At 39.6% G+C, this 25289-nt stretch overlaps 1 protein-coding gene across 2 annotated transcripts in view; it reads left to right on the top strand.

Moving 5' to 3' along the window:
* MARCHF7 (membrane associated ring-CH-type finger 7) overlaps positions 1-25289 on the top strand; it is a 32720-nt gene that overhangs the window by 4490 nt on the left and 2941 nt on the right. For both annotated transcript variants that reach the window (XM_075002096.1, XM_075002095.1), the window contains exons 2-10: positions 3358-3527; positions 8697-8858; positions 10953-11124; positions 13814-13981; positions 18193-19291; positions 19563-19732; positions 20763-20872; positions 22549-22662; positions 24453-24501. In XM_075002096.1, the coding sequence (XP_074858197.1) occupies positions 3369-3527; positions 8697-8858; positions 10953-11124; positions 13814-13981; positions 18193-19291; positions 19563-19732; positions 20763-20872; positions 22549-22662; positions 24453-24501 (2203 nt within the window). In that variant the 5' untranslated portion in view covers positions 3358-3368. The remainder of the gene's footprint in view (positions 1-3357; positions 3528-8696; positions 8859-10952; positions 11125-13813; positions 13982-18192; positions 19292-19562; positions 19733-20762; positions 20873-22548; positions 22663-24452; positions 24502-25289) is intronic.

Genomic DNA, 25289 nt, shown 5'->3' with positions numbered 1-25289 from the left:
TTACTTGGACAAAGTCCTCTGGGAAACACAGTTTTGTAGTGGTGTGGGTTGTGTGTTTTGTTTTTGTTTTTTTGTGTTTTTTGGTAAAATTGGTCCAATTCCTAGTACTAACATTATTGGTTGTTGGTGAGTTTAAAACAATCATTTAAGTAATTTGTTGTCCTTTTTAAGGTGTACTTTTAAATTGTACTAGTTAATATGACTACTCTTAAGGGCTTATCTACATGAGGTAGAAGAGCTATACAGAAAGAATTAAGAACTCCAAATCTGAAACAACATGTTTACACAATGGGGTGATGTACTGTATGGGATGTGATTTCTAAAGTGCATCAATGTGTCACACACTTTACTAGTCAACACAGACACTGTTGGTATGTACTGATTTGAGAGGTATTCTAGGCTAACACTTTTATCGTCTTCCACATATAAACAAATCCTAAAATTCTAGAAGTGGAATATGAAGGGATTCCTTGTACTGGTTGAACCTCTTGGCCAGCACCCTTGGGACCTTACCAGTGCCATATGAGAATTTGCTGGACCATGGGAGGTCAATGTTGTCTAGCACATTACCAACACAGTCACTGTTTTTTGGGCTCTTAGAAGACCTTTTGGGGTAAATTACAACTAACTAACAGCAGAGAACACTTTCGAGCCAGGACTAGTAACTGTAAACAAAGTTTATGGGACCATGTGAAACTTGGCCACACCTAGTATAAGTAGTCTTAACTAAAATCATGCCAGATTACAGATGTTGCTTCATGAGAGTTCTAGATTAGAGAGGTTCATCCTGCAGTATGTTTTTGAGTTTGTTTCTTGTACACGTTCCTGGCATTAAGAAAGTGACAAAGGTCATACATTTTCATGCTGCTGCTTAGGGAGCACTGTAAATAAGAATGCTATCCAGAATAAGGGTGGAAGGAGAAGAGAAAGACTTACGAAAGGGAGAGACTGCTACCTAGCCAACTGAAATAGCAGCGTTGATGAAGTGCATGGCTGTGTGACACAGTGTGGAGGAAGGAAGTGGTGTGTGTGTTTAAAGCAGCCTCTTTGCTTTCCTGTCAAAGAGGTACATGAACGGGGGGAGGGGGGGAAATCTAAGAAATGTTAAACAAGGAGTAGATCTGGTGGAGAAGTGTAAAAACCTCAAAGGTAGTTTAAGATTTAGCAAAGAGAAACAAATAGCTTAATTGTGTGTCTGAGGAAGAGTGTATGTACTAGAACAGTGTTCCCCCAATTTTGTTTGACCATGAAACCCTTTTAAACTTAAAGGAATGGGATTCAACAAAATTCTCAGGCTCTGTCCCCATTGGGCCCCCAAGCCTGCCCACTTATCCAGGGTGTGGCCACTCAGGTATTAGGGAGAGTGAGGGGTTCCCCACCCTGCCACCATTTTTGCCCCCTGCCCTGCCAGCTGTTAGTAGAACTAAATTTAATTGGTTTAACAGCCCACTCCTCCTCCCACTGTTCTACCAGCTGTTAAACCAATTACATTTAGTTCTGCTGTTTCAGCAGCTGCAGAGGAGTCAGCAGCATCACTGTCCAGAGCTGCGAATGACTCCCAAAAGAGCTGCATGTGGCTCCAGAGCTAAACTGGAATTTTCTTATGGAGCCCTCCCCCCCTCCAATTGCAGAACCTGGGGTTCCATGGAACACCATTCGGGAAACACTGTACTAGAAGATTTACCTGGCCTTGTTCAGGTCCTTAACTTGATTAACTTCTGTATTTTGGAAATAAAATGAACAAGTATGTGCTTAATTTAAAAAAAAATCATTGCTCTCGGGTGGGGCTGGGGATGAGTCATTAGGCATGCAGGCTGCCCTAGGAAGGGAGGACTATCCCAAGCCATCTCTGACTATAGCAGCTTGGAACCAAATAAGAAGCCCTTTTCCATGGCCACTGCAGCACCAACAGAAACAGCTGAGGGAGGTGTGCATGTCTGCCAGCTGGGGCAAGTCCAGTTTTGTCTGCCCCTGCCTCTCTCCAGCCAAAGTGAAACCCTGAAGGGCACGTTGGGGGTTGGAAGCTCTAGGCTGGGGCAGTCCTGGACAGGGGAATGAGTGGGACATGCCCCAGGTAGCCTCTGTTACCTGCCAGGTGATTCTCTTTTCTGTGGGGTTTTACTACAAGTAATCCCATTCCAGGCACAGTCCATCATTTCATCACTTTAAGAAGAAGAAACTGTACACCAAATTTGGTGGCCCTAGCTCTTACCATTTATTGGGAGGCATTCTTGGATAGACAGATTCTCTCAAAATATGTAGTACAGCAGTGTCCAACAGGAATTCAAAGATCACCACACTTGTGGTTGTTATCCTTCCATATTTGCCAGGCTCCCCCTGCCAACTCTAAACAAATGTGCTCCTCCGGAGCCAGGTTCCCCCAGCCTCCCCATTCTAATTTAATGCTGGCGACTCAGCACAGCCACTGCCAGATCTGCTGCTAGGGCAGCCACCAAAGCTGCAACCAAAGCCACCATCAGGATTGCTGCTGCTGCCATGTGCTTCTCCCACCAAGTGGTGGGGTATATGTGCCAAGCAGGCAGATGGCACTCCTTGTGTGTGGCTCCAGGAGGAGCCACATTTAAAAGGCTCCAAGAGCTGCATGTGGCTCCAGAGCCAGATTCGCCACACTGTAATGTCCCATTTGCCACATGTGGCAAACATTGGACACCACAGATATAGTAGATATAGTAGATTACTAATCTGCTTCTGTATGCAATAGTTAGCTAAAGCTTTATGCTCATCTGGCAATTCTTACCACCAAATTTGTAAACACTTTGTAGTGAATTATCCTCATTGTACAGTAAACTCTCATATCTGGCAGCCCTGGGACTGGGAGGTTGCTGGATGTTCAGATATTCTGGGTAGTAGAGGTATGCCTAGCAGTGCATACACTAACAAAAAAATAAGATCAAATATTAAATGTATGCAGAGTACCTTAACAATAATATTATTGTACACTGGAAACTTATACTGTATTTATATTTTTGTATTTACTTTCACTGTACTGTACTTATAGAAAAATGTAACAAATTTAATTTTGGTTAAAATGCTGGTTGAGAATTTCAGATGATCAAATGCAGCATATTAAAAAGTTTACTGTATAATAGGAAAGCCAAGGTAAAACATGATGCAATTTCTTATGGTCATAGCAAGTTAGTGGCAATTTGTGAATTAAAACATAGGTGTCCTGGTTCCCAGGCCTGATTTTTATTTTATTTTTTTTAAAGCAAACACTAGATAGGTTTCCTACAAAGTATGTGAGCAATACATATTGATGACAAGCTTAAGATACCAGTCTTCTGTTGCATTCTGTACCCCTTCTTAAGGGAGAAACCCCCTTTTTATTTCATGTAGAACAGTGAAAAATGGAGTCTAAACCTTCAAGAATTCCTCGAAGGATCTCAGTTCAACCCCCCAGTTCCTCCTCTTTAAGTGCTAGAACATTAGGCGGAAGCAGAGGAAGTAGTTCTACTGATGCATATCATACAAGAGAATCTTCACTGAGATTGGACTCTGGATGTCAGGTAAGGAATTTTATATTGGCTTTTAGCAGTAAAGCCTTCTATATCTGCATCTTTGTCAGGCTTTTCAACAAGATCTCTCTTGAAGTTAATGTAAGGATGAACTTAAACATTTTTCCCATACAAACTAGGTAAATGCAAAGATTTGGCCTTGCTACTGGTAATATTTCACACTGCCATGAAATGGTCTAGAAGAGTCACTTTTTACCATCTTTCTCCACTATTGCTATATAGTATCTTAAAACAGTGACCAGCTGAATAATAGTAATGGAAACCTATAAGTTGGGGTGTTGTTAATTATACTATAGGATCTTGAGGGATGTAGATGTAAGGCAGACCAGAATATCCCAATTTTACTCTAACAGGGAAGTGGAAATAATTTTGCCAGAGTACAGCTTTTTAGTTTTTAGATAATTATGTAAATTGTCTCAACACTAAAAAGAGCACAATTAATATGTACAACAGGTTGAGTATGGCTTAACATTTCTGTCTGAATGTTTTAAGGCAAGAATTAGGATATAAATGATTGAGAAGGCCATCAGGGTCCAAGTCTTTCTCCCAGCACATTAGCAGAACTAAAACGCCTGCCCTAGAGATCAGAGCATAAAAGGTACTAATTATAACACTTTCTGTGAAGGCAGAGTTGTTTTTAGAACAGGGTACCCAATCTACAGCTCACCAAAGCATTCTGAAAGGCCTGTGGCCTGCTTCACTGCAATGTACTAAAAGCTGATTCATTAGCTTTTCTTCAGGTTTACCTTATTTTATTTACATGAGTGTTGATATTGAAACAACCTGTGTATATTTAGGTTCCCCACTCTTGATTCAGATGAACCATTCTTCACCCAGAGAAAAATTTATTGGAGGCCACACAAGCGAGAATAAAAAAAAAAGCCCCCCCCCCCCCCCCCCCCCCCCCCCCCCCCCCAATGCTCACTAGTCTGGTTCCCAACACCAGAAGTACTGGCACATGAATATCATCCTCTGCCCTTCCCAGACCAGTTTTCCCTTCTCCCTGGTGGAGGCCAGACAAGGCTGGTGCCACGGGGTTGCTGCCAGTGTATTTGCTGTAGCTGTTGGACAGTGGCTGCAGGATCCTGAGTTTGATCTTGAATCTGCCCCCACAGCAGTCACGTACTCTGCTGGTCTCCTTCCCGCCCCTCAGACCCCAGCCTAGCTCTTCCCCACACCAAACAGTCCTGTGCTCTGCTTGACTCCTTTCCCCTCTACCCCGCCCAGCCTTACCCTGTGCTTCCCAGCGATCTGGTACTCAGGTTGGCTCCTTCCCTGCTCTGCCCTCGGGCAGTCTTGTGTCCTTCCTGCTCAGCTCCTTTCTCTCAGCCATCTGTCTATACCTCTGCACCCTCCCCACTGTTCTTTTTTCCCTTCCCAGTCAGGTTCCCCTGGTCCTGTCAGCCCTCGCTCCCTGCAGTCCTGTGCTGTAGCAGGCTCCTCCTCTGGCTCTGCCTTTCCAGCAAATCTGGGAGAGTTGCTGTCCAGACTCTCCATCTGGTCACCCAGGGCCCCTCCTGCTCTGGTGCTGTCTGGCAGGATGCACCACAATGTGATGGAGCCAGTTTGTAGCCTGTTGGAGTTCTAGGACTTCAGGAGCCCTGCTGCATGGCAGGCCAGTTTAAAAGGGCTTGGGTCTCTGAGTGGCAGCCAGAAGACCTGGGGCCCATTTAGTTTACCCAGGCTGCTGAACAGTTGCTCCCTTTACCCCTTCTCCCCCCTCACTGCCTTGGCGGGTCTGGCTACAGCCCTCCTTTACACATCGCTATTAAACTGTTCTCAAAGTCTAGAGTTTCTGTCATAGTATCACTGTTATGACATTTTGGTTTAAGCTGAAAAAGAGAGAGTCATCTTACATAGCAGAAACTACAGAAGAAGGAAAATGTGTTATGCTTCATCTCACCTTTTTGGTAACTTAGTATCATTTACTCTAAAAATAGAAGCTCTTTGAAGCAACTTTTAATCAATCTTGCTCTGAAAGACTATGTCCTATACAAGAAGGAGGTGGAAGGAATTAAGGTCTTTCATTCTTTCCTAATTTGCATTAGCTTATTTATGACAACTCATTTTGCAGAAACTATATGGGTTTATGTAGGAACACCTCTAATTAGTATTCAGTATCCCAAAGTAAAGGGATAGGATTGGAACTTTGTGAAACAACTTTAAGCAAATAGAGTGGAGGGAAAAGCAGTGCCTAAGTTATTAAACAAATTAAATCTTGCTGGCTATGATTTATAGGCTTAAAATAGCACAATTGGAGGAGATTAAATTCTTCGACATATTAAATTTGTGTTTGAGAACAAGAGAACATATACTTAACTGGTTCATTTTGCCCTGGTCACCTGGGATCTGAACCCTAAACACCCCCTTGCGTAACTGGGTCACATAGCGAGCTTTTGTGAACTTTCAAGCTCGGAATGTTTTCTGTAGCACATGGTTTTTGATCCATACATCAAAAGTTTGTTTCTGCTGACAGTCCATCCCGAAGTATTGTGTAATGTAAGCCATCTCTTGAATTTGTTTGTTCTGAGTACTAGCTCATTCAAGTTTTCATTTAGCTCAGTAGATCTATCGACTAAATCGCATCTCACTTCCCCTTTAAAAAAAAAGATGATGCATATTTCTCTACAGGCAGAACCCTTTTAACATTTTACAGCATCATATGAACACTGATAAATGAAATACATTGATGGTTTATTTCTAAACAAATTTAGCAGTGACTTAGTCCATTTTTGCCATCCCCCCCGGTCTGCTACTGTGTGGCCTGGGAGATTGAAGTGCCTTGAGAGGCAGACCAGTCCTTTCCCACAGACAACCTGCCAACCTGAAGCAAACCCTAACCAGCAACTATACACCGCACCACAGTCACTCTAACTCAGGGACCCATCCATGCAACAAACCTCATTGCCAGCTCTGCCCACATATCTACACCAGCAACACCATTACAGGACCTAACCAGATCAGCCACACCACTGTGGGTTCATTCAGCTGCACATCTACCAATATAATTTATGCCATCATGTGCCAGCAATGCCCCTCTGCTATATACATCGGACAAACTGGACAGTCTCTACGTAAAAGAATAAACGCACACAAATCAGATATTAGAAATGGCAATATACAAAAGCCCGTAGGAGAGCACTTCAGTCTCCCAGACCACACAGTAGCAGACTTAAAAGTAGCTATCCTACAGCAAAGAAATTTCAGGACCAGACTCCAAAGAGAAATTTCTGAGCTACAATTCATCTGCAAATCTGACGCTCTCAGCTCAGGCTTAAACAAAGACTGCGAATGGCTGGCTAAATACAAAAGCAGCTTTCCCTCCCTTGGTGTTCATACCTCCAGATCAACTACTGGTAGTAAGCCTCACCCTTGCTGACTGAGCTAACCTTGGTATCCCCACCCTTGCTCTGGCTTATTTATACCTGGCCCTGCAGATTTCGAAGACCAGCATCTGATGAAGTGAGTGTCTGCTCACAAAAGCTCATGCTCAAAACTGTTCTGTTAGTCTATAAGATGCCACAGGACTCTTCGTTGCTGTAACCATCATGAGAGCCAGTGTATGTAAAGTGGATCTTAATTTAATAAACCTTGTTTATTCCCATATATAAGCTATTACAGCTAACCTTTAGAAGGACTGAGTAAATAAGACGTCTTACTCTAGTTAGACACAGAATTTGACATTTAATTTCATGTATGAGTTAGTGTGCCAGACTGAAGAGAGAAGGCTAGCTTTCTAGTTAAATAGAATTTCAAGTGTAATTGGAAGTGGCATTTGATTTTACTCCTACTGAGTTTGTTGAAAGTTGCCTCTTAAGTGATGTTGATGATGTATCTCAAGAATGTCAGTTAACTTTCTCTGTACTAGTTAAATGTCTAGAAACTTAAAAAAAGTTGTAAGTTCAGCTTTTATCCAGAAATGTGATGTAACAAACCTATTATTGTGAACTTCCCTATTTGTCCAGAATATGGACTGCAGCCTCTGAATGTGTTGGGAGGCTGGAAATATAAGTTAGAAGCAGCCACCATCATACACTAAACTTTTCCAGCAATTTGAAGAACATTTTGTACAGAAGTTATGCAGCCAGTGTTTTGCAAAGCTACCCTACAGAACTGTATTCATTATGCATGCCAAAATAGCTGTTAAGAATTTCAGTACTGTTGCACAATGTCTTGTGAGTTAGGTAGACACACCCATCTACCACTTTTTTTTCCTTAAACCTAGTCACCAATGATTATTTCCATGTTTTGCTTCCACATGGCCCTGCACTTTGTAGGCCTTCTTTGGTGAGGCTCCATATAATTGCTCTAGAATTGTATAGCAGACCTACAAATTGAAACTTCTCTAATGTAGCTTAAAAAGGGAAAAAGGGGTGGAGAGTCAGGATGCTATTTGTGGGGATAAATAAGAGAAGTAGGGAGCAGACAGCAGCAGCAAATGGTAATGTGGCCTATAAAGAAACAGGAACAAGTAAGTATAAAGTGAATTTTACAAAGACGTTATGTGAAATGTTTTTACAGTAAAAGTATTGGTTTACTTTGGTAATGTGGCTTGTTGACAAACTGCCTACCCCAGACCATATATGTTATAGACTTTGTTAGGCCAGGGTTTCTTTTAATCAAGTGTGTTATTGTATTAGCTATCATTCTATTCAGTCTTCAGGGGATGTAAAGAACAAAACTACTTTTGTTTAACAACTGTTTTTGTGTAGAAAGATGTTTTTTACATTTCTGCCCCATTGCTGTAGAGCCTGAACAGTAGTATCACACCACAGGAAACATAACTTAAAAGTTCCTTTTTCCTACCCTCCAATGATAGGAAAGGGGAAGTATAGGCTTCGGTTTCCTTAACTAGAGTTCTGCAGTTTGGGTTACACATGCTTATCTGACTACTACTCAGATTCTCCATCAAAGCGACTGAGTCCTTGCTTCTCTCCTATCAGTACACAAATCTATTAACTTAATGCCGGGGGGGTGGGGAATCTCTGAAGTGCCCCCCCCCCAATTTAAGAGAGAGAGAGAGAGTCCAAAACGTGAAAAGATGCAATGCCGGTTTTTAATTTGAAACTTCCTGACTTTTGGTGCCACCATCTTAATAGGTGCTCAGCCTTTTTAATTATGTTCTGGAGACTATCTTGATTGATTTTTGTTGCTCTCTAGGAATCCAGTCTTTTGCATAGTCCCAATAGAGATTGGGGAATTGGAGAAAGAAGAGAAGCTCATGAAGCTCCTTGGAAGCTTACTAGTTCCTCTCCAACTCGCTGTTCGGGGCCACTTGATCATCCATGGTCCGGAAGATTTTTGGGAAGCAGAAGCAGATTGGTGAGATTTGATAAATATGGCAAGAGGTTTTACTTAAATCTTCTAAGTCTAGAAACTGCTAGCAGGAGTCCTTTGCTATGATGTTTAAGTTTGGTAGACTCAATGAAGTTAAGAGTGAGGAAAAGAAAGGGACGAGTTAAGATTATTTATGAAGAATAGCTTAAAAGGCTTAAATTAGATTTTTAGGATAGCTTACAAATAAAAATTGGAAGGGAACAGAGTTCTGCAAATTTGCCATTTTAAAAGTAAAGGAGGAGTAGTATGCAGAGCAGGGAGGTTGCAGGGTGATTGCTAGACTCTTAAATGCAGCCACACATGGCTAAGCACACTATGGCACTCCCATGACATCATTCTTGAGTGAGGCAACAGTTTTCAGGAGTAAAATGAATAGGGAGAACTCTCCATTTAGGCTGCTTCTTGATTCAGACAGGCATCCATTGGACTTGGAATATATTTTCAAATTATTTTGAGTCATGGTGAATGCTTTTAAAATGAAGGCTTAAATTTTAATCGTTTGTGACTTCAGGAGCTAGGGCCTAGAAAGTCTGTCAGTCTGGTTTTGGACAACAACCCCCGCCCCCAAATTTAAAGCTTGCCATTTGACAAGTTATGCACAACACTGAAGTCAAATACAGGAACCTGGGCACGCCATGGAAAGGCTTATGTTCTTTTAAAGTATGGGAAACTTTTGCCAAGAGAGAAGTTACAATTTAACAACTGTTTATCTTCAGCTTTAAAATTGGTTAAGTCAGAATGTGGGTGAGAAAACAAATGGTGTGGGGCTGCCAACCTTCAAGGGAGATCATGGTGAAAGACTGCATGTAGTTGAAGTACAAGCTGTGCCTCTGCTTATAAAAGGCTTGTACCTGTAGTTAAAGCACTGCGGTATTTTTAAATTGATACTTCAGGGGGAAAATAATTAAACAAGGAAAAAGCGAGTTGCAATGCAAAGGACTCTTGCACTCTACCGTACTTTCTGAAATTGTTGCTTTTAGAGTAATTTCATTAAGCAAGGTGTGTGATCGTCTTATTAAACAGGGTTATGAATCTTGTTTTGGGAAGCTAGTTTCAATATCTGTCTTTTATGGGAGGGAGGAGAAATGTCTAGTACAACTGTCATAAAAAGTAAACACAGTTGGTTTGCTTAAACCCTATATTAAAAAAAACCAAGCTTTTCCTTTACAATTACAATTTGAATATATTCATAGGGAGGATCTCCAGTAATCAGAAAGGTGAAGTAACAAGGCATGTTGTAAATGTCTGACAAAGCTATTCTGTGTTCTGGTTACACAAAATCTTTGTAAAGTTATCCATGTATGCCTCTTATTTTTTTTCAGTGCTAGTAATTTTATAATTCTGTCTAACTTATATTAGTGACTAGCTGTAAAATGTGGTCCAGTGTTGATTGTGTAACTTACAGAGCAGTGTTATGACCATAAGTAGTCATAACAAACATTTTATCCCTGCTCTCAATATTCGGATCAAGAGATTTAACTGCTGGCCCAAACCTGTAACTTTAAGTTGCTAAAATAGATACTACATTATTTGGAAAAGATATCAAGCATTAAAAAAGGGAATAGAACAATTTAAAGCAATCTTTACTTTCTCTTCAAAAAGGTAGACAATATGGGGGGCGGGTTGTAGAAAAATCACATTGGTGTGACTCCTGCGTGTTCAAAATACAGCTTAATGACAGCGTGCTGTCTGTCAGAAGAGAAATGCTTTTCACTGTTATGTTCTGTTTTGTAAGAGTAGAAGGAGTTCCTTTAGAAAAACTGATTAGTTCAGAGGAGCGGTTGTGGGGAAGGGGCAAAGAATCAGGCTGCTCCTGAAATATGTAAATATAGACTAAATCCTAAAATATAGCGAAAGGTCTCTGTTTACTATATTCCCTTTAACTATTAAAAAGGTACTGACTGAGGTAAATTTGAACAATACAAATGATCAATGCTAGAGAAAAGCAATCAGTCGATGCAGATTTTCTTGTTGACTTTACGCAGCTGGTTCTAGCCATATACAAGTAAATATTTACAGTTAAATGGGTTAAGTGAAGCTATTTTCCAGGTTCTTTTCCTTTTCTTCTTCTAAACACAGCCTACATCCTCCTCATCTCATTTTTCATCTACATGGTATGGTGAATCTGAGAGAGCTCGGGGAGCGTACCCAAGACTGCATAACCAGCAACAGGATAGTGATTCAAAGAGACCGAAGCTTTCCTATACATCTACCTCTTCTGCAAGAAGTAATGGCTTAAATGCAGTTTCAGGTAAGAAAATTATAACCAGGGTAATTTCGTATGTATAAAATGTAGTTCTGAACAGTATGCTTGTACCAAGTTGTATATGTCCTCTAATACACTTAAGCTATGTCTACGCTTGCCCCCTTAAAGACGGGGGCATGGTAAATCAGAAAAATAGGCAAATTATGTCCCCACAGCAACTTCAAAGTGCCGGCATGTTGTGTAGCCATAGGCACTTCGAAGTAGCATGGGCATTTTGAAGTGCCTGCAGGTACAGGTATGCTGGCACTTTGAAGCTTGATGCTTCAAAGTTGCTGTGGAGGGGAATTTGTCTAATGAAGTGCTGCATATGCATCGCAGCACTTCATTACTAATCTCCCATCACCCCGATTACCATGCCCACTTTAAAGAAGGGGGCAAGTGTAGACATAGCCATAGAGGCTTTAAGTACCTTGTTTCTACTGTTCAGTGTGTTTTTTGAATAGCTAAACGTGTTCACAATTGTTATCCTTGTCAGCATCTAGTTTAGACACATTAACTCCGTTTTGGAGAGACCACTGAATTAGTCATTTATTTTAGTAAAAAAACATTCCTATAGTTTTGTACAGCACATTTAAAGGTGAAGAATTAGACTAAAAGATAATCAAATGTCAGAGTCCTAAAGAAGAAAGTCTGCAGCTGTTTACTTATGTTTTGAAACTAAAATTTAAATAGTTATTCAAGAGCATTAGGGTTTATGGGAGCAAATTCTTTACTGAATCCTAGCTCTTTCACATAACCCTGAGTACCCCAGTTGGCTGTAAGTTCTATGGGAATAGGTGAAGCAAAAAAAATTTTTTTTTTTTTTTTTTTTTTTTTAAAACAGCAGGGGCTAAAGGTGGCCCTCTATACGCTGGGCAGTGGAGCTTTCAAGCCCGTATTGGACATCAAGTTGTTATGATTTCAGATCTGAGGCAGGGGGTGGGGTGGGGTGGAGAGAGAGAGAGAGAATGTAGTGCTGGAGTTAAGTTGTAAACATGTATCTAAAATGTGTGTTATTGGACAGGCCACAGACTAGTACCCAGTGAAGTAGGCTAAAACTGATGTTGGAGGTTTTTTAAAAAAAAATATGAAAATACCTGAAACAGCTAAGTGTGGTCTTGAACACTCTCCTCAGTGTTTGCATATCTTACTCAGAACTGTGTATGAATTGCGTGGTACACAGCATCTTATTAGACCTTAATAAGCTTACCCTCTAATTAGAATAGTTCATCTGTGCCATTGTCTTATCCATATTCACTCTGCTTTCAGAAGTCTGCAGAACCAAGAGTTTTCCTCTTACTTTTCCATATAAATACTACAGTGAAGTCTAATTTGTTCCATCTTTCCTGATGGGGAGAAACTTCTCATGTCACAGTGTCATTTTAAAAGAGAGAATGTGTATGTCCTTTTGCCATCCTCAGTGCTTTGGTTCCCAGCAGCTTTAGAAACATGAGCTTGTGCCTACATTCAAGGTTAAACAATTGTAATCTGTGTAATCCTGGATGGACGGATTTTAACATGACTTCAGCCACAAGTGAGAAGCTGAAGTACAGATTTTAAGGCAGCCACAGAAACTAGGGATCTTGCTAAACCAACAAGGTATCAAGGGGTTTGATGTATCACGCTTACCTTACATAGAATAAAGGGACAGAGTTAAATTTGCTTGGGGTACTTTGGTTATTTGCCATATTTCACAATATTTTAGAATTGGTTTGGTTTAGGGTATGGTTTTTATAAGCTTAACTTTCCAAAAAATTCAATGTTAAACACAATTATGTATTATACTTCATTATACATAGGCCAGTATTCATAACCTTATGTCCAGCTAAACACACACAAATCTGAGAACACTGGCAATTTAACAAATTCTTGCATTCCTGTACCACCACCTCTGCTTCCACTTGATGATGAGTATTCAGTAGAGCCCATGGCATCATCAATAAATTTTGCTCTTGTGGTCAGTAGTGACCCACAGGAAACTAAGCGATTACAGGTTCTTACAAAGTCCTTTGCACAGAAAGTTTAATTATAATCTGGAGTTGCATCCACAAGATTGACCATTGCTACATTAACTCACTTTCACTAGCTTGCTTTCATTTGCATGGGCTGGTGCCCTCACTTGAAAACTGATGGGTGACATAAGATGTAAAATGGAGGTGGCTAAATCTTCCTTCATACAGTATTGATGTTTTGCTGCATGTATGTTTGTAGTGCAGCTTCAGACATATTTGGTGTATTAAATGAAATAGCCACTAATAATAAAGCAATATTGGCTATCTAAGGAATATTTTCCTTGGTCCTTGCTTTTTTGGATTTGGTTGGTCTTCAGACTGAAGTAATATGTTGTTGTATTTCATTCAAAAATAGTACAACCTATAATAATGTGAGCACGCATTTCAGTTTTGGTGAAAATGTAAGTATGTCCTGCTTAGGTGGTTAAGCTGGTATCAAAAAGACCCAAAATGTTTCAATCTTAAAACAAAGTTCAGCACCTTTTTTGTGCCGTGAACAAGAGCCAAACTGAAAAAATTGCTCATGATCTGAAAATGTGGTGTTCTTAGAAAACAAGTTTTAAAAAGCCATCAGTGCAACTATACTGTAATACACTAAAGCAAATTAGATGTTCAAGTAAAATTAGCATTACTGAATTTTTTGTATTACCGGTAGGATTTATACAGAGTTCTCTTGTTTTCAGATTCGTCATGGAGATATAATCAAGTTCCTAGATCATCATCAGTGGTGCTCAGTTCTCTGGGAACGGAGATTGTGAGAGAGAGGAGAGAGTTAGAAAGGAGAACAGATCCACCTGTTAATAGTCTTGTGGATTATAGTCACAGGAATGGTGACTTTACATCTTCAGCATGTATGTATTCAGCTCAAAGCTTGCAAGTATATAGGTTGGGTGTTTAACTTTGTCATTCTGTTAATGTTTCATATGTCACTTAAAAACAACACATCTACTTTAATTCTTTATAGATTGTTGGTCCACTTAACTCAGCTAGCCAAATATGGACAAGAGTTGAACTAATTGCTGAATAATTATCTGGCTAGATCTTGGTTGGGAAAAAAAGTCTTGTATGCAGTATGGCAAACAGCTGAATTGAGCTCAGTGTTGATTCACACATTATATTGCATTGATACAAAATTTTCAGCAAACCTCTCTACTCTCTCAACATCAGCCTGTTTTCCACTGACTGATTTGTTAAACCTTTTAAGTATTCCCCAGTTGATAAAGAATAAGTATGAACTAGGTTATTTGGCTAATAAACATCTAAACATTGTCCCACTTATCTAACTGATCTCTTGCCTGACAGCGGATCAGCTCAAATATCACACATGTAGCTATTTATTTGCAAAGAGTTCTACCATACACCTTTACAAGAGAACAATGTGCTGAAAACAAGTGTAGCTGTAGTAGTCTGTATCTGCAAAAATGAGAAGTCCTGTGACACCTTATAGACTAACAAGTTTATTGGAGCTTTTTTTGCCCGTGAAAGCTTATGCTCCAATAATCTGAAGAGCTAAATTTATAAAAGTCATTAGTTGTTAAGTGGACACACAACCAGCTTGAAAGACTTACCTAAAACCACAGAGAGCTTCATAAAAAATTTCAGATTTGTATGGCTTCAGGGTTCAAAGCAATCTTTGGACTTGAATGTTAAACTTGTGAATATTTTAACAGAACTTTAATCATCACCCCCAGACTTTCTCGTTTGCCTTTCAAATAGTCTTCCTACTACCTATTCAGGGAAAGGCTCGTCCCAGTTCACCAGTGCTTTAATGGAAAGCTTTGCAGAATCCCCATTCTCATGAGTATCGGGCAAATAAAGGGAAGAGGAAAAAATACAAACCCCAATTTTGCACTGTGATGTGGGTGGTCAGTATACTGTGCTGGAGACTCATTCAAGTAAATGGGACGTTGTGCCAATCGGATCTGTATGCAAAACTGAGGTGCCTTACTGCCCAAGAAGGTATCCACTTTCGTGCCAGTGGTAGCCTAATGTTAAATAATGCAGAAATTTTGCCATGACTTCAGTTGTGCAAGGAAAGCCCTTCAGAGGGATTTCTGCACCTGCACAGAGCTAGTTAAATCAGTGGGGTTCTACCTGTGGAGTTCTCCTTTCAGTTTCAGGGCCCATGTAATACTGGAGTTGAGAAGTTTGAAGTGATATGGTGGATTATAATGCTATAATACACAGGCTAACATTTGACTCCAGTTAATGTAAATTGCTTCTTTAAAAAAAGAAAAAGCAGTTTCTTTCCTTACCTGGTTGGTTAGCTGTTCCTACTTCTCCTTTTTTAGATTTACTTTCTTCCAGCCTTCCCACGCCCCCAAGGAAGAAGGCTATCATCAGCAATAGCTGCTGGTCTTTTGGGACTCAGATGTAAAACAGAAATTCTGGTTCAGCTACTGTAACTTGGAAAAAATTGCCCTGGGAGTTAGATGGCTTCAGTAACTACTCTCTGAAGATCAGCTGCAGGATCTAAAGATATCATGCATCCAACAAGGCAGCAGATGGATAATTAAAAAAAAAAAAAAAAAGGTGGGGGTGGGAAGGGAAACATTAAATTAGAAGATTCAAGAATAATATTGTAATTGGCTGATTGGATCATATTGCTGTGTTAAGCCAATTGACAACTAGATAGCAAATTGAGAACCATAATACGAAATGATTAGTTATTTGATCCTGTCTGAGCCAATTGGATATTTGAGCCTTTGAACAGGTATAGTAGATAAGAGTCACAGTTTAATGAAAGCCAAAGTTGTTGTACACTGCTAGGTAACAACCAGCAATCTTGCTATGTTTTTTTTGTTTTTGTTTAACTGAAGGATGATTGAAATTGTAAACTTTCTTATAATATTGAAGTTAAGTACTTTATTTAGAGTGACCATCTGTCCTGTTACTGGGACAGTCTCTGTCTCACAAGCATCCTAACTTTAAGAAAATGGGCAAATTGTCCCATATTTGTGAGGCTCCTGTTCCCTGGCACCTGGTGTCTCGCGGTTGCACCCCATGGAGGCAACCCCCACTGCCAGTGAGCTCTGCTCCAGGGGCGGCCTTTTAATACCCTGGCACCCCCCTGCTGTGAGGCTGTGGAGCCTCCATCCTGCACTTCCCCTCATCAGGAGGCTGCAGAGCCCCTGTCCCTGGTGCCTCACCTGGGGGCAGCTGCCCCCATGACTGAGGAGCCCTGAGATGAGAGGCTGGTGTCTATTTGCCATAGGGCAGTGTGATCACCCTGACTTAATACATTTTAAGATCTCTAACTGAAGCTACTACTGCACTTAGTCAGTAGAGGCCACAAAACTTATGAATAGTTTTTGAAACTACAGTTTGTTCTCTTGTTTTTCAGGCGTAGTTGAAATTAAGCGTTCCATGAAGCTGTTAATTTTTTTTTAAACACTATACCTAGAAAAGTAAAGTAACTATATCAGAATGACTTTATTTTGGGAGAGGAGGAAAGATGCTTTTGTCTATAAATTTTGCATTCTAGAGATATTTTAATGATTTGTTGGTCACTGAAATTAACAGAATTTGGGTATTTACTTCAAAAGGCCCAAACTGGTTGGAGACTGAATAGGTGTTAAATGGAACACTTGTTATATATTGTTTGCTATTTAAATTTTATTGTGCTTACATTTCATTTGACAGATACTAATTTAATATTTATTAACTTGATCTCTCCATACCTAGAATGTTGAATCATTAATTGAGAGTTTGAATAAAATACAATATAAGGATTGTGGGCTTTTGCTATTGACTTAATGAATTGGTTTCAGTTAGTTGAAGTCTAATTAATTAATGTAATCCTGCTCACTTAGGGTATGTTTTACACAGCACAGTTTTTTTGAAATAGCAGTTGCTATTTCAAAATAACTCTTTGAGCACCTACATAACGCAAACGCTGTTTTGAATTCTTATTTTGAAATTGCCAAACCTTATTCCACAAGGGCCGTGTCTACACTAGCCCCAAACTTCAAAATGGCCATGCAAATGGCCATTTCGAAGTTAAGTGCTGAAATGCATATTCAGTGCTTCATTAGCATGCGGGCGGCCGCGGCACTTCGAAATTGATGCGCCTTGCCGCCGCGCGGCTCGTCCCGACGGGGCTCCTTTTCGAAAGGACCCCGCCTACTTCGAAGTCCCCTTATTCCCATCAACTCATGGGAATAAGGGGACTTCATAGTAGGCGGGGTCCTTTCGAAAAGGAGCCCTGTTGAAATTGATGCGCCTCGCTGCCGTGCGGCTTGTCCCGAAGTGCCGCAGCCACCCGCATGTTAATGAAGCGTTGAATATGCATTTCAGCGCTTCATTAGTAAACTTCGAAATGGCCATTTGCGTGGCCATTTTGAAGTTTGGGGCTAGTGTAGACGTAGCCAAGGAGTAGCACCTATTTTGAAATAGGGGCTGTGTAGACAGGGAATAGAACCTGTTTTGAAATAAGCCATAGTGTATCCAATGGCTCTATTTCTAAATAGGCTCTATTGTGCCTAGATGCTCTATTTTGAAATGGCTGCTCACTATTTCAAAATGCATTTTATGTGTAGCAGCACTATTGCAGAATAGGCAATTCCGGAATAGCTGATTCAGGAATAATGCTGCTGTGCAGACATACTCTAAGGCTAGAGCTATGCTATAATTGCTATTTTCAGGATTCAAGTGTATCCCAAAGTAGCAACTCCCATGGCTAAACACCACGCTCAAAACAGCAGTGCTGTGTTGAGCATGGTATTTTGGTTCCATTACTCCTCGTACGAGGGGTAGTGGAAACTTTGAAATAGCCACTTATTTCGAACTTCAGTGTCGTGTGAATGGCACCGAAGTTCAAAATAAGTTAACATGAAATAAATTATGCAATTTGCATTGCGCAAATTGTGTAAGTTATTTGAAGTTATAACTACAGTGCAGCCACAGCCTATGGGAACAGTACTCCAATTTAGACTGCTTACAACCTAGCTCGCCAACCTTTTAAAAGTGCTTACAACATAATCCTAGACTCAGTGTAATTCAGTTAGAGAAATTTTAAATGACCAAGTACATTTTGTCTCTTTCTCCAACTCTTTCCTGGTAGATCTAGACAGACCTGCCACTTCATATGCACAGGGAGCAAGACCAAAAGATAATTCATTAAGCACTTTGAGGCTGAATACATCCATGAACCACCAGTTGCCTTCTGAACATGAGTCATCTTTATTGTCCAGTGTCTCCAGCAGGAGCGCCTCAAGATCTAACTATTCTGCAAGGGAAATGGAATCTTCCCAAAGGAATATACAGCCAGAGTTTACCCATATTGCCATTAGAGATGAAATTCCTTCCACAAACAGTACTGAAAGGGTTTTGTCTCAAAGGTCCCTCAGTGAGCCTCCAGCAGATAATGAGGGATGGCGTACAACTAGACAATTACTGTCTCGTTTAGCCTCTAGAATGTCATCTACATTTTTTTCACGAAGGTCTAGCCAAGACTCATTAAGTGCAAGATCAGATTCTGAAGATTCATATGTTGTCCCAAGAGTTCAGACTTCTGCTCACTCTAGTACTACTGCAACTGCACATCCTGAGGTTCCAGGCATTCAGACACCTGAATCTTCTCAGGGATTTAGCTTTCTTAGACGACGATGGGGTTTATCAGGTGTTTCACAGAATCATAGTTCTGATTCAGATGCAGAAAGTTACAGACAAGAGTCTGAAAGTAGAAATACAGGATCCTGGTTATCCTCATCTCTAAGAAACAGATGTACACCTCTCTTCTCCAGAAGGAGAGAAGGCAGAGATGAATCTGCACGAACGTCTACCTCTGACACACCAGGAAGATCACTACATGTCTTTAGGAGAAGAGAGTCAAGTGAAGAGACTCCGCTTGGTGCACAGAGCAGCTCCCCTGGGGCAGCAGTCAACACACCAGTACCTGCAGTGTCTAGCAATCCTACAACTACTGCTTCCACACCAGATTCAGCTCACAGTAGAAGAAACTCTGGAGTACCAGGAATTCTTCCTGGCTCTTTATTCCGGTTTGCAGTGCCCCCCACACTAGGAAGCAGCCTATCTGACAATGTTATGATAACTGTAGATATTATTCCCTCAAGCTGGAATCAACTTGATGCAGAAGAAAGTGACAAATCTAAAATACTACCTTCAAGAGATCCTGAAAGACTCCAGAAGATTAAAGAGAGGTAAATGACAGTCTCTCTTAATCACTGAAATACAGCTGATTGGGTTAATAGATTTAATGAAACTTTAAAGAAAAGTTAAAGGGGCCTTTTATTTTGAGAGAGTTGCAGCTCTGTTCTGTGCTACCTACAATGTAACTATCTTCACACAAAATAGTTTTCAGCACCTTTTTCAGGTTTGAGAACTCTTTGTCACTGGTCTTAAAGTTTGGGGGAAAAATGTTATGTGTAGTAGCTTTCACAATATTTGAAACACTTACTTTCTTTTATTCAGCCTCCTTTTAGAGGACACTGAAGAGGAGGAAGGTGACTTATGTAGAATCTGTCAAATGTCATCTACATCACCTACCAACCTTTTAATAGAGCCATGCAAATGCACTGGAAGTCTGCAGTATGTTCATCAGGAATGTATGAAAAAATGGCTGCAGTCAAAGATTAATTCGGGTAAGGAAGACCTCTTTAGAATGAGAGGTCTTTTTTACATTACATGAAAGGTGTATTGTTGGAATAATGGACTATTGCAGTAAAAATCATACTGTCTTGGAAGGTCACTTGAAGTGTTAAGTGTGCAGAATAGTTAGAGATAGTCTAAGAGAAGCATGGAAATTCTGAAAGGTATATATGGCCATCCTAGTTTTTCATGTAACTTTCAAAGTATGCCAAAAAAGTGGCGATTTCTGATTTTGTTAGTTTTTCTGGTGTTACTGGGATTTATTACTAAAATGGTATAAGTCAGTGGTGGGCAACCTGTGGCCCACTGGGGTCCAGCTGCACCCCATGGACCCCCATCTGCTCCTGTGCCCCACATGTCTCACACTGGAGCCACGCACTTCCATGAGCCATGATCACAGCTGTTCAAGCTCTGGGAGGAAGAGGAAGGAGCTGGGACAGAGCATGATTCAGTGGACTTGCAGTGCTGGGCAGGAGGGAGAGGACTGGGAAGTGCATGACACCAGTACTTCAATGTGCCAGAGGCATATGAGGGTGGGGACAGCCAGGGGTTCACAGGCTGCACTTGGAACTCCAGTGGGCTACACCTGGGGCCTATTGAGGTGAATGGTTTTGGTTGCCCATCACTGGCATAAATAGTGTATTTTTATGTAAAGTCTTACTTTGATCAGTTTATTTGCATATACCTATTATGGTTTAACAAGGCACAAAAGGCAATTTTATGCTGCTTTTAGCTACTGGCAAAGCTATGTGGCTCTCATTGAGAATAAAATTGGCTTGGGGGTTTTGCAGAGCTGTCATTGAGGCATATAAGATGTAAACCAAATAAACTGTGATACAAGAAAAAGTCTATTGTTAGACCTAAACGCTGTAACATACATTCACTACCGTGACCAACACTATTGTTTTCACACTTCCTTTTTGATTGATCTTGCTATATAAAATAAAATTGAGTCAACCATCTCTAGAAAATAACATTTAACCTTGAGTATATGATCTGACTCTCTCATTTTGTTGCTATCAGGTTCTTCACTGGAAGCAGTAACTACCTGTGAGCTGTGTAAAGAGAAGTTGCATCTTAATCTTGAGGATTTTGATATTCATGAACTCTATAGGGCACATGCAAATGAACAAGTTAGTATATTTTGCCTAATTTGGTAAGTGTCAGTGTAGTGCTGGAAGTACAGCTTTCTTCTTTCTTAAAAGAGAGAATGTGGCCAGATATCATGAACATAATATACATTTATTTAGGCCATCTCATCTGCCCTTTTGAAGAGGAGCAAAAGAAATGAGATTCTTCACGTAGTCCTTTGTAGGTGTATAAATCCTCTCCATCTTGTTTTGGCACTTCCTCTACTTGATGTCTCTGAAATAAGACTATATGAACCTTGGATCAAATTCTACACAGATTCAAGGTGGTAGTCTAGCTTTCAGAGAACACTGCAAGCATGATACAAACTCTTAACTCCACAATCTTCTAATTAGACTGGTAGATAAACTGAAATCTCCCCCCTAATATTTACTACCCTGCTGCTTGTCACACTTAGAAAAACACAAAAGTGGAATCCTGAAATTGTTGGTCACTGCTTAAGATATCAGTATACTTAAAGGAATACAAACACACTCTGGGAATGCATATAACATATTGTTCTATTAGAAACATAATTTACTAAAGTATGAAAATTTGTTCACAGGATCTTCTTGTTCTCTTTCACTTGGTACTTTCTTTGTAAATATAGTACAACCTAAGTTATTTGAACTTTTAAGTTATGTAACTAATATGAATAAATTTTCTTGAAATTTCAAGGTAATTATTAAATAAGACATATGTGACCTAGTTTTTGCATAAATTGAAAACTGAGGTTTGGATTATGTATACTCCAAATCAGATCTTAACCTGGACACCTATAGGGAAATAAAACCACACTATTAATTCTTTAACTAAGATACAAGATTCCATTCACTTGAGCAAGATCATGAACCTACTGCTTGCACTGGTGAGCAGACACAGAACCAGTCTTGTTAAAATCAGTAGAACTACATCTGTGAGCAATTTGCTCACTGATGGGAGTAAGCGATTTGCAATTTATCACTATGGAACTGGCTCTCCTTTTTAAATACTATTGCAACATTATTGTATGCAATGTAGTTGTAGCTTTGTTGGTCACAGCCTAGAGGCAGTGGGTGATAGGGATACGAAGTTCTGTTTAATTGGTTAGCTGATTAACTGTAGACTAACCTACTGTTTAACTGGTTAACCAGTGAGGGGAAGGGCAGCTGGGGGCTGCTCTGGTAAGCATCAGTTTGAAACAACTTTCTTTGTAATCAATCATTGAAAGTTAGCTCTCTCCCCTCCCCCATTTCCTTAGTGGAGGAAGTTGCATTCATTTTTCCTGCTTTCTTTCAATGGCTCTCTCCGTTGGAAGGAGGAGGGAGGTTAGACAGCATTTTGCTTTCTTTCACTTAGCACTGAAGTGAGTCAAGTGACTACGAAAAAAGGCTGCCTAAAAGCCATAAAAATCCCTCATCCTAATCTTTGCTCATGTACTAGTCCCATTTGTCTTCAGTGAAAGTTCTCATGTGACTAAATCTATCTACATGAATAAGAGTCTTGAGATAGGGCTTAAAACAGTTTCTAGTTGTGATTTCATAATTACATGAAGCACTAATATCAGAAATCTAGTGGGAGGGACTTTAAAAGCCTCTGTATTTGTTATCTTCTCTCCGCATACTACCATTAGCACTGGTGTGCTTTTCAAATTCTTATACCAAAAAGTTTAATTGTTGAATTTTTCTTCTATCCCTTCAAGGCAGACTATGAATTTATCAGCTCTGGTCTCTACCTTGTAGTGTTGTTACACTTGTGTGAACAACGCTTTTCTGATATGCTGGGAACTGCAAGTGAGGCCAGCACACGTGTCAGGGTGAGTAAGTGTCTCATATGTTTGTGGGTGTTCTTGCTTGTGTAAACATTCAGGTAGCTATTTGATGATCTGTTACTTTGCTATGCTCATAGACTTACACTTGCAACTCATTTCCTGGGTACTTCATTTTGTAACCTCTAAAATGTAGTTCCATGACTGGAGCCATGATTCAAATTAGGGCTTCCAGGTGCCATCACAGTACAAGTAATGATGGTGAAGTCATAGTTCCTGCCTTTTGAGAACTGCACCATGCATTATTGAATGTATTTGACTGGCAAAACTGTTTAGTGAATAAAAAGGGTATCAAATATTTAGGGGTCAGCTATAACGGTAACAGATGTGAGTGCAACATACAGTAACTGGAAAAAAATCTGATTACAAAATGTTCAGTTGTACAAGATATACAATTTCAAATATCAATCATGAGTGTACTTGATGAGTCTTAAAGAAATTACAGTACGCTAATATGCTAGTATTGCTTGCTAGTACTGTGGCCTGAATCTGTAAATACGTGTTTGCAGGCCTTGGCCCTGACAGGATTTTACACTTCTATATTACATTGTAGCTTGTCAGTTTAGAGCGCAATTCCAGAAATAACGAGGAAACTCTTAAGTCATATCACTGGATATTTATCCTTAAACTTTCTCTTCTATTTTAAGAGTACAGTGAACATTACACTAGTAACTTATCAGAATTCTTTCTTTGACCAAAGTTTGATGCTGCAACCTTATTATAGAGCAAGAAGATACTTGGTATTATATAGTGGAGAAAAGCTCTTTATCAAATTAGCTGTTGAAAAGCTAGAGTTTTTTAAAAGCAGCACAACTATAGAAAGTGTGAACTTACTCCATGAAAACTTCACATTATCCACACATCATCTTAGTTTTGTATCAGATAGTATACCTAGACTCAAAACATTTTAGGACAGGGAATTTGGCATTCATCTCCTACTTGATATGGTCAGGTAGCTATATGATACTAAAGTATAAAATATATTTTTATAACTATAACTTTCAATTATGGGGTATTGAATGTGATTCTGAAGTCAGCTATTACTGTAATAATTAGTAAATTTTAATTGCTAGTAATGTAGGTTAAGATTTTCAACAGTGTCATAGGATTTGTATGCCCCATTTACATGAAAGATAATAGACAATTGGGGAGCCAAGTCCCTCAGAGCTTTGAAAATCTCCACCCTAGTGTCAAACATTAAAATTGTATTTGAACTCTGTATTGTATTTTTAAGCTTTCTTTTTACTATAGTCAGGACAGGGTCCCTGTTATATATTCTCTGGCCATCATGTAGTCAAGTGGATTCTATTTGCTGATGAAATCCCACTTTTTTCAGAAGAATGTACATGAAACAAGCAATGAAGCCAGTATTCATTAGATCAATTTAAATATTATATTACATTTTGTACCTCTAGGAATGAACTACTTTTAAAAAATCTTCCCATTTCTATAACTGATATATATTGACTATTAAATTGGACATGTTTTGCAGAATATACAGCATGGACATGATCCCAGTGACCATCAGAATCCTTTGCGATACAGTAGAAAGTCACATTTCCAATTGTTATTAAACAATAGTCTGAATGTGTTTTTTTTAAAAATAACATACACTGATAAGGGCATAAAATGACTGATCTGTGGGAATGGCTTTGTGGTAAAGGCATAAAATGTATTGTCTCTTTAAAAACAAAACAAAACAAATCTGTTAAATTGTTGCAAGTATCTGCAGATTATTTTGCAACATTTAAATTACTTTCTCTTTACCTTGTTTCTAGTTTATTAACCTTGCAAGAACTCTTCAGGCACATATGGAAGATATTGAAAGTAGGTGGCTTTTCCCTCCCCAGATTCATTCAGTTTCACTTCAGGTTAAATCACCATAGGAAACGAAACAGAAAATAATCCTTGTTGCTCTAGCACCAGACATCAGAACTGAAGCCTGCTTTTGAGTTTACACAGCACTGACTGGCTTTAGCACACAGTACTAGAGGGGTGTTTACGTGAATTGTCATCTAGATTAAGAGCTCAAAGTAACTCTTTCTAAATGTTTGTAGCCTGTTGGGGAGTGGATTTTTTTTTTTTTTAATTTTATTTTTTTATGTTTTTGGAGACCGGTAAGTAATTGAAGCCCTGTGTATTAGTAGAATCAGGCTTATTCCAATAAATGAAGGCAGATTAACCTGAATAACTAATCAGTTCTCAAACTGTAGTTTTTGGTGATGAAGACTTTTTTTTTTTTTTTTAAAAAAAGAGGGATTTTATTAGAGCAGTGTATCCCAAAGTTAAAAAGCTCACATACCCCTTTTGGGACTTCAGCCTTATCGGCGTATCCCCTCTCCCAGTGCTGATCTCCTGATTTTTAATAATTTATTTTCTGCTGTATCCCTTGAAATCCTTTTGAGTACCACCACACTGTGGCAAAGATTGTATTAGAGTAAGGCAGCTTAAGTTTTAGTTGTGACCTCAAGTGATGCTATCACTCTGTCTGCTTCCCTTGCCCCAGACCACTATGCCTCTTTTTCTATCAGCACCTGTTTTTGGGATCCACATTGGCCAGCTGCAAGTAATTTAGCAGAATCAGTCTAGCAGCTGCACAACCTTTACACTACCTA

This window comes from Carettochelys insculpta, chromosome 8 (assembly GCF_033958435.1).
Source record: "Carettochelys insculpta isolate YL-2023 chromosome 8, ASM3395843v1, whole genome shotgun sequence".
NCBI lineage: Eukaryota > Metazoa > Chordata > Testudines > Carettochelyidae > Carettochelys > Carettochelys insculpta.
The sequence above is the reverse complement of the archived record's forward strand: the minus strand, read 5'-3'. Positions and strand labels throughout refer to the sequence as shown.